The following is a 14,258-nucleotide window of genomic DNA, read 5'->3' as shown; positions in this document are numbered from 1 at the left end:
AACCCTCTGCAAGCTCCATGACGTCTCTGGGCCTCAGAATCCCCTGGTCCGAAAAGGGTGAGTTCTGAGAGTCCTGATTTTGTAGGGGTTTGAGTGGACTCATGCTTGGAAAACACTTACCACTGTGCCAGACATTTCAACTACTGGGCGCCCAGTAATCATGTGCTTCCTCTTTGTTCCCAGCCCAGCATTTAGAAATGTCTGCCCTTAAGTTCCTGCTGTTGCTGTTTATTTATTCAAAATGCGAATTCCTTTTGTTATTATCGGTACATGCAGAGTGAAAAATACAAACAGTGCTAAAGATAATAAAACAAAATGAATAGTGTCTTCTCAGCAGCTCTAGCTCTGCCCCCCGGAGATAGTCCCTGTTAGCTTTTTGAGGTTTTCTTTTTTTTTTTTGTATCCTTCTAAGAAAATTTCCCTGCCTTTAGAAGCATCTCTATACCCTTTTATACCAATTTTAAATGGGAACAGTAGTACATGCATGTGATTTAAAAAAAAATGCAAACCGAACATTCTCTAGGAACACAGAGGCATCTACACTTGGATTCAAATTCCTGGCTCCCCATGCTGCTTGCGAAACTCGGTCTCAGTTTCTGTATCTGTAAAATGGGTTTCATTCTAGGGCCTGCCTCCCGGAGTTGTTAGTGAGGATCACATGGGATGTAAAGCACTTGGCTCGGTCCTGGCACAGGCCGCTAAGAACCTCCTCCGTAAGCCTTCAGTCTTTTTGTTTCTGTTGATGGAGGAAGGTGCCACGTAATTTCTTACGTGCAGGTCATTGCTCGACTATCGTCCTGGCCCAGAGCTCTTTTCTGAAATAGCATCCAGCCCCCACCATTATTCTCTGCCCCCCTGTACTCTTCTTTAGGGCATGTGCTGCCATTGGACATGCCTATAGCTGTTAATTTATCTGTTTAGTATTTGCCTGTTTTAATAGAATGATCCCCTGAGAGTATGAACTTGACCTCCACATGTTACTGGAACATGGTAGTCTCCTGATACATAATTGTCCATTGAGTGGTAGAAAGCCACCTATCATGAATTACTGACACAATCACATGGGGGAAAGGACCTTCAGACCCCACTGGAATGCCACATTCAAAGTAGGTCCTTGTAACTAAAGAGGTCAGAGCAACCCTCACTCCCAGATGCAAGTGACCGAGGGCCGCGGTTCGGATTTGTCATTGCGTACCCTCCTGTGTTGACCATTGGCTTGCCTTCCTCTCTGGAGCCATCCCTCCTGTCCCGAGGTCAGCCAGTAGGGCCCTGGGCAGGGCTGTTTCCCTTGTCCCTGCAGGCCCTGGCCTGGCGTCCCTCTAGAAGCTGTGTCGGCCGGGCCGGAGCGGCAGGCTGTGGGGGGAAGCCCTGTGGGGCCCCCGCCGAAGAGATACCCCAGCAGACGGCACTTTGGGGACCGGCCTGATGGAACTGAAAGGGCTGGTCAGCATCAGGACCACTCTTTGTGGAGCTTGGCAGCCCTGGGGTGGCTTCTGGACCTGACCCAGCCGAAGGCAGCCATGTTGCCTGTGTGAGAACCATTGAACGGAGCTGAGGAGGGACCCAAGGAAACCTGAGGGCACGTGTAGGCAGAATAACCGCCCCTCCACAGGTGCCCCTGGCCTGGTCCCCTGAACCCTTGAATATGGGATGTTGCACAGCAGAGAGGAATGAAGGCGGCGGATGGAAATAAGGCTACCACTCATGGTCGACCTTGAGAAGGGCGGTGTCCTGGGTTATCTGGGTGGGCCCAGGCATCATGGGGGTCTTTGTCAGTGGAAGAGGGAGACACCAGAGCGTAAATGAGGAGAGGTGTCAGCCTGACCAGCACTTTGTCTGATGCTCTCAGCTTTGAAGATGGCAGAAGGGGCCATGATCCGAGGAATGTGGACGGCTTCTCGAAGCTGGAAGAGGCAAGGAAATGGGTCTTCCCTTAGAGTCTCCCGACAGAACACAGCCCTGCCCACACCTTGATCGTAGCCCACGGAGACCCCTTTCAGATTCCTGACCTCTACAACTGTAGGATTCAACAAGTGTGTTACTTTAAGCCGCCAAGTTGCTGGTGATCTGTGACAGCAGCCGTAGGCAGTGAGGACAGGGAGTGGGTTCTGCACTTAGTGATGATTGGAGGACTCACACATTTTCCTCTTGGCCCAGATTTTTCATAGACACAGGCACAGCTCCAGAAGGCCCTGCACAAATTCCCGTGTGCCCCATCACGAGGAGCCAGCACGGGGTGGGGGTGGGGGGCAGCTCAGTGGTCAGGCTTCCTAAGTTTGAGCCCCAGCCTCGTCACATACAAGCTGGGTGACCTGTGGCAGTTTAGTTTTCATCTCTGACTCTGTTCCTTCATCTAACAAAGGAGCATCAAAATAAAACCTCCCTTCTAGGTAGTCATAGAGGTTAAACAAATTAACTCACTTCAGACGCATAGAAATAGTGCTGGCACATAATTAGTGCTCAGTTAATGCTAGGTGGTATTATTATCAGTAACAATATAAGTTCACCATCTTAAGAGTATAATGGTATAAACTTCGTTTATTTTTATTACTGATGTAAGACTTAAGATTACTGACAATAGTCCTTTATTGAGTGTGTGGGACCCTGTGTGTATGTAATTTTATTTGATCTTTGGGATAGCTCTAGGAGATAGGTATTCTCAGCCTTAGAAATGAGGTTCAGAGAGGTTCAGTAACTTGTCTAAGGTCACAGGCAAATAGAGAAGAAAACTAGGTCTAGGAGACAAAGGGATAGATAGTCTTTTGGGGAGATGGCGTGAAGTGATGAGAAGGAGAATAGGAAAAGGGGAGAACAGAAGGAAAGAAATGGACCCTAAAAAAATCATCTGAAGAGGTTGTATGTAATAGTAATAATCAACATTTATATGGGTTTTTATGGTCCTTCGGGGAGGAGACAGTAGTAGCCCCATTTTGCTGGTGGGCTGTTTGAGCCTCAGAAGATCATTGATTTACCCAGAAGTATGCTACTGGTAATGGTATAAACCCTAAATTCATGCATGTCAAATTCTGAATCGTATTGTTGTATAGAAGTTGACTCAGTGGATCAGAATTTGTGTTATTAGGATGCTTTGTATTGAGAGAGCAAATTCATTTTAAACTTGCATAAACACAAGTGAATTTATTGGAGAGGTCCAGTGGGAAGGAGGACTACAGGATAAGTTTGATCCAGCAGCACCTCCCTTCCCCTCACCCGTGGCACCAAGTGCCAGTTTCTGTCATATCCACCTTTTATAATGTCCACTTCGTTCTCAACTCTCCACAGAGGTGACACTCCTTCCTTCCCCTCCCAACTTTCGGTGCTTCCCTTATAGATAGCCAAGGCACCTGTAAACTGTACATCCTCACCCTGCATCACTGGGGACAAGAGAGTGGTGTCCTTGCTGTGATTGGGTTGATGTGGATCAAGCTGTCTTAGTTCCTGGTGCCTCAGTTTCCTCATCTGTGAAATGGGCATAGCAGCAGTCCTTGTGAGGACTGGGGGACATGCCTAGTACATCGGTGCTCAGAGTGTGCTGGTTGTCATTATTCTGCCCTGAGAGAGAAGGGTATGAGTTGACAGCACTCAGTGAAATGTTAAGAACTCCCAGACCTCATGGGCCAAGCAGCCTTGAACTTGTGCCACCCCCATCCTCAAGCATCAGGGCTGAGAGTGGTGGTGGAGGGGGGCACCCATAAAAGGGTGACGAAGCAGTCGTATCCTGTGAAGAGAAGCCTGGGTTGGGGGAGCGATGCACTTTCTGTATCAAGATTTTCTCGGGCCTGGGTCAGCGCTGGTGACTGTTTTCTGGACTCGCTTCTCCTGGGGTTGAATTTTGTCACCAGTATTGGGCTGATGGCCGCTCCATTAGCAGAATCAGAGAGCCTGGTTTCTGAAGCTCCTGGATCCAGAGGCAGAGCTGCTGGATGGAAGAGCAGGGTAGCTGTCGGCTCTGGGGTCTCGAGCAGCGAGTTGGCCGGCAGACTCTCCGTGAATCATCGCCCTTCCTTAAGCCTTCCAGTGGCCTGCATTCGCTGTTTCCTGTCCAAACCCCAAACAGCAGGGTCACACTGCTGGTCTCCAGGGGAGGCCAAGGGGTTCTCTCTGTACAGAAGATTCATTACAGCCCCAGCCAGCGAGGGACACACTGGAGGCCCGGATGCTGTTGTCTTCACTCTGGTGACAGTTGTCAGGGCTGCTGTTGGGTGGCTGAGGCGGGGTGGGGGCAGGTGGCATATTGGCCGCCCGTGAAATTTCACCTTCACAAGCAGATTTCCCCTTTTCACATGAACCCCCCCCTCCCTCCGGCCTCTCCCTCCAGGTCGGGGTGGGCATGTGGCTTGGAGCAGGAAGCTGCCTTCCAAAGGGCTGACGTCTGCCTTCGCTGAGCTGAGCGTTCTTTGGCCTCTCCTTGCCAGGAGTTGTGTGTCCTTAGATGCTCCCCGGTTTTCTCTTGCTTACTTCCTAACTCGAGCGTTTCCCTGTCCTCTAAGCCTCCCGCGTCTGGGCCGTGCCGGGGGCAGTGGTGGGGATTATAGTGAATTCTTGGCATCTGCTACTAGCAGTCACCCCTTGTTTCTAGAGTATGCCGTTCTGTGTGAAGCCCCTCTCACACACTGTGCCGTTTGCTACTGGCCAAAACCCCTCCAGGCCCTTGTGTTTTCCTGACCATTTTCCTGGGGAGGAGACTGAGCTTGGAGAAGTGAAGTGACCTGCCCAGGTTCGCAGGAGGTCGGGGCCCGAATTTCAGTCCACATCCACCTGACCAGGAAGCCCAGGGTCATAGCCAGGCTCTACCTGGATGGATTGTTATTTATTTTTTTAATATTTTATTTAATTTTTTGATAGAGGAGGAGAGAGAGACAGAGCAGGAGCGGGGGTAGGAGCAGAGTGAGAAGCAGACTCCCCGCTGAGCAGGGAGCCCAAGATGGGGCTCAATCCCAGGACCCTGGGATCGTGACCTGAGCTGAAGGCAGACGCTTAATGACTGACTCACCCAGGCTCCCCGATTGTTATTTTTTTAAAAGCAAAGTAGGAAATAATGTTTGGAGGGGCAGGGAGGCGAGGCATGGCATGAGCCATTTACTCAGTAACTTCTGGGTACCTGCCTGGTGAGGACGGTAGGAGTCAAGAGTAGTTACACATGGTCCTGGCACTGAGGTCCTTGCGTGGTCCTTGTAGGACAGAAGTTGTGACAGGTAAGAAAACCATTGCGAAGGTTGGGGGGTGGGTCTCATGATTTGGAGAGTGGGGAGGAAAGCTTCCTAAGGAGATACCCAAGTTGGGTTTTGAAGGATGTGTAGGAGTTTGTTACAGCAGAACGACATTGCAGGGAGAGCCTCTAGCAAGAGGTATCCCAAAGAACCATTTATTTGACCAGCAGCTAGGGAGTGCCTTGAAAGCAGGGACCATGGCCCTCCCGAATCTCCAGTACCTTGAATAATGCTTGACACATGCATGACAAATGCTTCTTTGAGCGAAGGCCTGAGTTGACACACTGGGGAACAGGGTGGGAGAAATTGTAGGAGAAACAGACGGGGCTCCGATGGGGAAGACCTCATGAAGCATAGCAAGGATCAGCTTTTGAACGTGATTGTGAGCCATCTGAGGTTGCTACCCAGAGGAGAGAGGACAATCCGATCTGTCCCATTTATTAAAACAAATGTTTAAGTCTGACTTTTCTTCCGAGCCGGAAAATCTTACTGCTTTCAAACTCACACGAAAAGATCTTCCATTTCCCTCATTATAAAGGGAAAAGGAATTTAAGCTACAGTGAGGTATTTTCCACTCCCACATCTGCAGAGATCAAAAAGCTTGTAATACATGGTGTTTGGAGAGGAGTCACCCTTGTACCTTGTTAGGTAAAGTGTAAACTGATATCCCCTTGGAGGGCAGTGTCTAAATTTCAGATGCATGCACCTTTTGTCCCAGCAGGTTCACTTCTGGAAAGTCATCTTATAAATATGCTAGCGTGTGTGAAATGAGGCACTTACCAGGTTATCAGTTCACTGCTGCTCTGTTGGTCTCTTAGAGCAACCCAGTGCCCTTGTCAGCAGCAGGCTGGTCAAATACAGTCGGGTCCATCATCCAGTGCAAGACCAAGCACCTGGAACAAAGAATGAGGAGGCCCTTCATTTGCAGTGCAAGGGTGTTATTAAGAGAACAAAGCTGGGCGCCTGCCTGGCTCAGTCAGTAGAGCATGTGACTCTTGATCTTGGGGTTGTGAGTTTGAGCCCCCCGTTCGGTGTAGGGATTACATTAAAAAAAAAAAAAAACTTAAAAGAAAAAGCAAGGTACAGAACAGTGTGAGGAGTGTGCTTCCTTCATTCGATAACAGAAATAGGTATTTTTGTTAATATATATGCATAAAATATTTTCTGGAAGGTACTCACAAGACACCAATCATGGGTGCTTCTAGAGACAGGACCCTGGGGGGTTAGGGACTGGGATAGGAAGATGGCTTGTCACTTCTACCTTTATTCAAAAGAAATACAATTAAGTTCTCAAGTATAGAACATATCTGTTACTGAAAAAATCGGTTTCTAATATTAAGTTTAAAAAAAGCAAGGTACAGAACGGACTATGTATTGTACTTTTTGGGGGAACAAAATTGATACACTTTATCTGGAAGATATTTGGAAGGATGCACAAGATGTTAATAATGGTAGTTTTGCCTGGGGGGTGGGATGGGGGGTTGCAAATTCAGAGAGGGAGACTTCTTTTTCACTACATGTATGCCATTTTGTGTCGTTTGAAAAAAATTTAACACATAGACCTTATGACCTGTTAAAAGTAAATTAATAGGAACATGGATGAATGAATGCCTGGTTGGTTGGGTGCATGGGTGGGTAGATGTTGGGTGGGTGGATGCATGCATGCAAGGGTAGGGAGTGGGTAGATGGATAGATAGGTGAATGGGTGAGTTGGTGCGTGGGTGGGTAGATACATGGGTGAGTGGTGCCTGGGTGGGTAGATGAATGGGTGAGTGGTGCGTGGGTGGGTAGATACATGGGTGAGTGGTGCGTGGGTGGGTAGATGAATGGGTGAGTGGTGCGTGGGTGGGTAGATACATGGGTGAGTGGTGCCTGGTAGATGGACAGATGCATGGATGCATGGGAAGGGAGTGGGTGGATAGACAGATGGGTAGATGGATGGATGGGTGAGTGGCTAGGTGCGTAGATACATATCTATGGATGCATGTATGGACGTCCAGATAGGTAAGATAACTTTGGCTGTAGTGGGGAAGGACTGGACTGAGTGGGGCCAGGAGGGCTGAAAGCAGGGAATGGTTAGGAAATTATTGCAGTAGTCCAGGCAAGGAAAGATTGGGGCAAGGATCAAGTTATAGAAATGTCTCACACAGGAACCGAGCTTCTGGTATACATAACTGCATATATTAAGGCCCAGCATTGTTTTTACTAGAAGGGCAAATTCCTTTGGAATGTGCTTTTTCTGGCAGCTGCTCAGAAACGGTTCTGTATTTAATAACCACCAACAGTTTAATCCCCTTTTCCACCATCACCTTAAGAATTACAAGTGATGTGAAACCAGTTAAAATAATCAGTCTTTGATAAATACCACACTTATTATGTACAAGACTGTCTTCCAAATGCCCAAATCCACAGAGGCATGACCTTTGTCCTTTTTTAGGATTTCTTTGTGTCTAGAAGTTTCCTAGCTAATCCCCTTGTGTGCATTGACCTTTTAAGGTTTATTTTTCCATGATTTCTTGTTCTGGGTGCTGGAGAAATAACTGTTTCTGTCACAGAATAATTACACCTCTGAAGAAGCAGTTTAGGTACCTGGTTTAGAACCAGAGCTCGCTCACTCGCTCTTTTTAAAAGTCAAATCCTTTCTTTTCTGACCATCTTAATAGCCGTTTTGAAGTGTACGTGTCAGACTCACTGTTGTGCATGACTAGGTCTCTTTCCTGAGTAGCTCAGAGCATTACTTGGATCAGATTGTCAAACGTGTTTTTTAAGTGAAATGATCTTTTTGTTCCCATTACCTTCTTTTCTTCAACGGTCTTGAATGTGGCTTGAACGGTTGAATCAGAGCCGTAAGATTTCCTGGTTTTTTGGAGTTCCTCGGTGGTCTCACTTACCTGATTGTGGGAGGCTGTAGGGATCAGACATAGCAGGAGTTTTCTGGAGGGCGCACCGTCCAGTGGTGGGGAGAAAATGCTAGGAGGGAGATAGGCTGCATGGGGCCTGGGGCCAGCTGGAGCCCACGGGCCTCATCCTGAGGTGGGCTGCTCCCCAGCTCCTGCTGATGGTTGTGAAGCAGGAATTTGAGCCCAGTGCCATCATATTTTTCTTATTTTCTTTTTAAAAATTTTATTTATTTATTTGTGAGAGAGAGAAAGCACGCACACGCACAAGCAGGGGGAGCGGCAGGCAGAGGGAGAAGCAGACTCCCCACCGAGCAGGGAGCCCCATGCGGGACTCGATCCCAGGACCCTGGGATCATGACCTGAGCCGAATGCAGTTGCTTCACTGACCGAGCCACCCAGGTGTCCCAAATTTTCTCATTTTCTAAGAGAAGCCAGATCTATACTTTCATATGAAATTTTCTGATTTTAAAATGCTGGCAGCTAACCTCAGATTTTTAAAAAAAGGATGCTTAAACAACAGCAATAACAACAAACCAGCTGTGGGCCAAATTGGCCTGGGGGGCCACCTGTGTCAGATCTTATCTGACCCAGTCATGGTAGAAATAGGAAATTAAAGCCATAAGGGAGGGTAGTAACTTTCCCCCAAGTTGTGGAACTGGTCAGTGGTCAAATCAGGACCTGAATTCACTTCTCCGTTTACAGAAGTCCTAACTGTTGGCTGCAGTTTATTCTTGGGCTGATATACCCGATCTCTTTATTATGTGTCCGCTTATCTATCTGGCATGTTTCTAGTGAAACACACGTGGGTTCTTTAAAAAGCAATTGAAACAATCTGTTTCTGAGGCTGGATACCTTAGTGGTTCACCGTAGGGACTTCAGAACCGAATTGACTGGGTTTGAATTGGGCTCCAGATCTTACCTGCTGTGTGATCCTCGAACAAATCACCAAACCTCTCTGTGCCTTTGCTTGCTGTTCTGAAAAAGGGGTGATGAAGTACTCACAGAATCAAGGGGGATACAGCAGATAAAGCACTTAGAATAGAGCCTAGCACAGAGGACTGCAATTTGGTCATTACCCATGATGCTGAGGCTGCTAGTGGTGGTGATGGCCGTGATGATGATGATGATGGAAGCGGTGGTGGTCACAACGATGGTGATGTTGGTGGCGCCGATGGCAGTGATAGGGACAAAGAAGACGACTTTCTGTAAAGAAGGGGGGGTCATCAGAAGGGGGAGTGAAGCATGGGAGACTATGGACTCTGAGAAACAAACTGAGGGCTTCAGAGGGGAGGAGGGTGGGGGAATGGGATAGACTGGTGATGGATAGTAAGGAGGGCATGTATTGCATGGTGCACTGGGTGTTATACGCAACTAATGAATCATCGAACCTTGCATCAGAAACCAGGGATGTGCTGTATGGTGACTAACATAATGTAATAAAAAAAACATTAAAAAAAAAAAAAGACGACTTTCTGAAGTCCTCAGTTGGCAAAATTGTAAAGTGGAATGATGCATAGTGATGAAAGGACTCTTCAGTTGACAGAAACCTTCCGGGTTTCTTCAATGGCAGACACCATGTTTTTTTAAAAGATTTTGTTTTTTAGATGGCTAACAGACACATGAAAAAATGTTCAACATCATTAGCCATCAGGGAAATTCAAATGAAAACCACATTGAGATACCACCTTATGCCAATTAGAATGGCAAAAATGGACAAGGCAGGAAACAACAAATGTTGGAGAAGATGTGGAGAAAGGGGACCCCTCTTACATTGTTGGTGGGAATGCAAGTTGGTACAGCCATTCTGGAAAACAGTGTGGAGGTCCCTCAAAAAGTTAAAAATAGAGCTACCCTATGATCGAGCCATTGCACTACTGGGTATTTACCCCAAAGATACAGATGTCGTGAAGAGAAGGGCCATATGCACCCTAATGTTCATAGCAGCATTGTCCACAATAGCCAAATTGTGGAAGGAGCCGAGATGCCCTTTGACAGATGACTGGATTAAGAAGATGTGGTCCATATATACGATGGAATATTAGTCATCAGAAAGAACGATTACCCAACATTTGCAGCAACATGGACAGGACTGGAGGAGATTATGCTAAGTGAAATAAGTCAAGCAGAGAAAAACAATTATCATGGTTTCACTCATTTGTGGAACATAAGAAATAGCAGGGAGATCAGTAGGAGAAGGAAGGGAAGAATGAAGGGGGGGTAAACAGAAGGGGGAATGAACCATGAGAGACTATGGACTCTGGGAAACAAACTGAGGGCTTCAGAGGGGAGGCGGGTGGGGGATTGGGATAGGCCAGTGATGGGTATTAAGGAGGGCACATATTGCATGGAGCACTGGGTGTTATACGCAAATAATGAATCATGGAACATTACATCAAAAACTAAGGATGTACTGTATGGTGATTAACATAACATAATAAAAAATTTTAAAAAAAGATTTTATTAGAGAGAGAGCATGAGAGAGAGATCACAGGCAGAGGGGAGGGGTAGTAGAGGGAGAAGCAGACTCCCCTGCTGAGCAGGGAGCCTGACATGGGGCTCGATCCCAGGACCCTGGGATCATGACCAGAGCTGAAGGCAGACGCTTAATGACTGAGCCACCCAGGTGCCCAGATTCCATCTTTTATACGATAGTAGAACTTGCCCCAGGTCCCAGGACTTACCTGTTCTGTGAGATGAGACCTACCTTTATGCCTTATTTTTTATTTCATGGTCTTTTTGGCTCCTGATCTTTCTAGTTCGCACGTTCTACCCGAGAGGGCCCCGGGTGTAGGGTCTTGTCTGTTCTCTTAAACCCCCTCATATTGCGGTTTTGATCTCCACACAGATGCCTGTCCCTCCTTGGTGCAGCCCGTTGACCCTGCATCTGTTTCTGTCTGCAGGCGTGGGATGTCACGTGGAACACCAGCAATCCCGACTTCACCAAGTGCTTTCAGAACACGTTCCTCGTATGGGTGCCTTGTTCTTACCTCTGGGTCTGCTTCCCCTTCTACTTCCTCTATCTCTCACGCCATGACCGGGGCTACATTCAGATGACCTATCTCAACAAAACCAAAACTGTAAGTCACTTGGGATTTCTTCCTGGTGGGGGAAGTGGGGTGTGCTTGGGTTGGGGACCGGTGGTTGGTGAAGACCGACACGTTTCTTCTACTTAACCGAGTTCCTTTTTCTAGAAGGCAGACTTATGACGTGGTGGGTGAAGGCTGAGGCTCTGGGTTCGGATGTGGGTGGAGATGCAGGCTCTGCCTCGTCCTAGCTGTATGACCTTGAGCACATGTTTTAACCTCCCTGAGGACCCCCCTTCCTCATTATCACAGTGAGCGTGGGAGGTTCGACCTGGAGAGATTATCAGGAGGTCTTCCTACCTGACCCGAGGCTATCTTTTTTATTTAAAAAAAAAAAAAAAAAAGGTTTTACCTTGAAATAATTTCAAACTGTGGAAGGGTGGCAAGAAGGACCCCAGGAACTGCCCACAGCCCTGAACACCCATTACTCATGGTCACCAAGTTCTAACATTTTGCCACCCTTTTTTTGATTGGCTCTTCCTCTCTCCTTAAACACACGTATGATTTATTCTTTTTGAATCATCTGAGAACCGGTAGCATCTGTGCTATCTTTACTCGTTGGTTCTTCCAGTGTGTCTTTTCTCGAAACAGGGACATTCTCATAGGTAACGACAGTACAGTTACTCAATTCAGGCAGTTTAGCGTGGACATAATACTTTTTTAAAAAATCTGTTCATGTTCCAATTTTGTCACTTGTCCTAATCCTGTCCTAGAATTTCTAGGACCGCTCCCCCAACCCCTTTCAAGATCCAGTCTAGATTCATTCATCGCTTTTATTTTTAATTTTTGAAAAAGATTTTATTTATTTATTTGAGGAGAGACTGAGTGGGAGGGAGAGAGAGAGAATTTGAAGACTTCACGCTGAGAGCAGAGCCCGACGTGGGGCTCGATCTCACCACCCTGAGATCATGACCTGAGCTGAAACCAAGAGTCAGACGCTTCACTGACGGAGCCACCCAGGCTCCCCTCATGCAGTACTTTTAGTCATGGTGTCTCTTGGGTTTTCTTTAATCTGGAAGAACACCTCAGCTTCCTTTGACATGTATTGGAAGAGCGTGGGCCAGTTGTTTTAGAGGGAGTTTCTCAGCTCGAGCCTGCATGATGTGTCCTCGTGGTGAGGGTAACGTGTGTCTGGCTGGAAAACCACGGAACAGGTGTTGGGTCCCTCGGAGGGTATTACACCTAGCTGTAATGTTCATCCACCCCGGATTGAGGGGGTTCATTTTGATCGTTGGTCAAAGTGTCGCCTGGTTTCTCCACTGTACAGGGGCCGTTTCTCCCCTTCGAGAATAAGCATTCTCAGGGAAGACATGTGGAGAGCAGCTACGTGTCGCGATCCTCATTCCACTCTCTTTTCCACTTAGCAAGCATCTCACTTCATTTTTAAGGCTGTTTCCCAAGACTTGGTTCCCCCAAAACAGGAAAACTTGGATGTTTTTTACTGAAGCTGTCGCTTGGCCTGCAGTACCCCCATCCAAACCTGTCTCATTCATACCACGCAAAATCCTAACGATTTCCCTATCCTATCTAGATCTCAGACCTTTGGGAGCACTTTATACTTTTTGGGGGGAGCAACATCTCCCTTTAAAGTGTAAAACAGATTTTACAGAGAAACAAACAAAAGCCTTGCTCAAAAAGCCTCCATTAGCTTCTCACCACAAGGAATGAAATCCTCACGGTGGCCTGCCTGATCTGGCCCCAGGCTCCTCCCCAGCCATCTACCACACTCATTGCTCATTCCACAGCAGCCATAAACCTGTCACACCTGTTCCCTACCCCAGGGCCTTTGCACTTGCTGTTCCTTGGAACTGAATTGTTCTTTCCCTCAAATGTCTACATTTGGCTCTTTACCTGTATGTCACCTGATGGCAAGGGCCCTCTCTGACCACGCCCTGTTACCTGTTTTATTTTTCCTCACGTCACTTATCACTCTCTGGCATTATAGTGTATATTTTTTAGTTTGTTTCTTGCCCATTTTTTCCCCACTAGAATCTCCACTTCACGAAGGCAGGGACTTTTGTCTGTTTTGTTCACTGTTGTATCCTTGGCGCTTTGAAAAGTATGTGGCCCATTAGTAGGTCCCCAGTGAATGTTGTTGAATGAGTGCTTACTGTGTGAGGTGCCTTACGCAAGTGTCCGGGGTGGCAGGTGGAGATAAGTTGTAGACTGAGCTCTTGAATTTTCCGGGGACGGGAAGAACAGCAACCAGACGAACAGTCATGCCCTGGGTGCAGGAGGGCATCATACACTGGTTACAGACTAGCGCGTGATGGCCCAGAGGGTAGCTCCCCGTACCTAGGACTTGTATATGCTCCAGAGGCTATGTGCTGTATCTAAGGACCACAGCTGATAGTTCAGGGGTTGGCTGGTCCCCCCAAGGCTGAGCTTTTTGCAGGGGGACTGGGGGAAGTTCCAGTGGTGAATGTTGTAAGACATGTATGTCCTTCTCTTCCAGGCCTTGGGATTTTTGCTGTGGATCGTCTGCTGGGCAGACCTCTTCTACTCTTTCTGGGAAAGAAGTTGGGGCAAATTCCTGGCCCCGGTGTTTCTGGTCAGCCCAACCCTCTTGGGCATCACTATGGTAAGTAGGAGCTAGCTCTCTGCCAGGCACTGTGGAGGCCAAAATTAGTGGCCAGTGTGTAGAAATGAGAAGATCTCACAGTAAAAATGCAAAAATCTGGCTTCTCTTGAAAAATTCAAAGATGGCAATACCAGCCTCATCGTCTTCTGGAGCAACAATCAGCCGGAGCTGAGAAATGAGTGCAGCCTTTAAAGGTGCATGTGCTGTGCGCTTGGCCACAGTCCTCACCGTGCCCTGTTGCCGTCCTTGCCACTGCGGCTGAATGGCGGGCGCCGTCTTTGGTGGTGCCTGCTGTGTGCTGCTTTCATACTGGCTAGCTCAGCCATTTATATTAATTGTCTGGGACCTAATTGCCTCTTGAGTTTTCAGCCTCTGGCTTACCGGGTGGGACGCCAAGCTGAATAGGAAACTACCCTGCCTCATGGGGGTCCATTATTATGTGGGAAACACAGCCAGGGCAACGGCTTTCTCACAGCTGACATAT

At 47.6% G+C, this 14,258-nt stretch overlaps 1 protein-coding gene across 6 annotated transcripts in view; it reads left to right on the top strand.

Moving 5' to 3' along the window:
• ABCC1 (ATP binding cassette subfamily C member 1 (ABCC1 blood group)) overlaps positions 1-14,258 on the top strand; it is a 129,653-nt gene that overhangs the window by 28,102 nt on the left and 87,293 nt on the right. For all 6 annotated transcript variants that reach the window (XR_015727886.1, XM_045776062.2, XM_045776066.2 and 3 more), the window contains exons 2-3: positions 11,011-11,187; positions 13,649-13,774. Coding sequence is in view for 5 of the 6 variants with exons in the window: in XM_045776062.2 (XP_045632018.2) it covers positions 11,011-11,187; positions 13,649-13,774 (303 nt within the window). In the remaining variant the exon portion in view is untranslated. The remainder of the gene's footprint in view (positions 1-11,010; positions 11,188-13,648; positions 13,775-14,258) is intronic.

This window comes from Ursus americanus, chromosome 2, assembly GCF_024610735.1.
Source record: "Ursus americanus isolate L20-20 chromosome 2, mUrsAme1.1.p, whole genome shotgun sequence".
Classification (NCBI taxonomy): Eukaryota; Metazoa; Chordata; class Mammalia; order Carnivora; family Ursidae; genus Ursus; species Ursus americanus.
The sequence above is the reverse complement of the archived record's forward strand: the minus strand, read 5'-3'. Positions and strand labels throughout refer to the sequence as shown.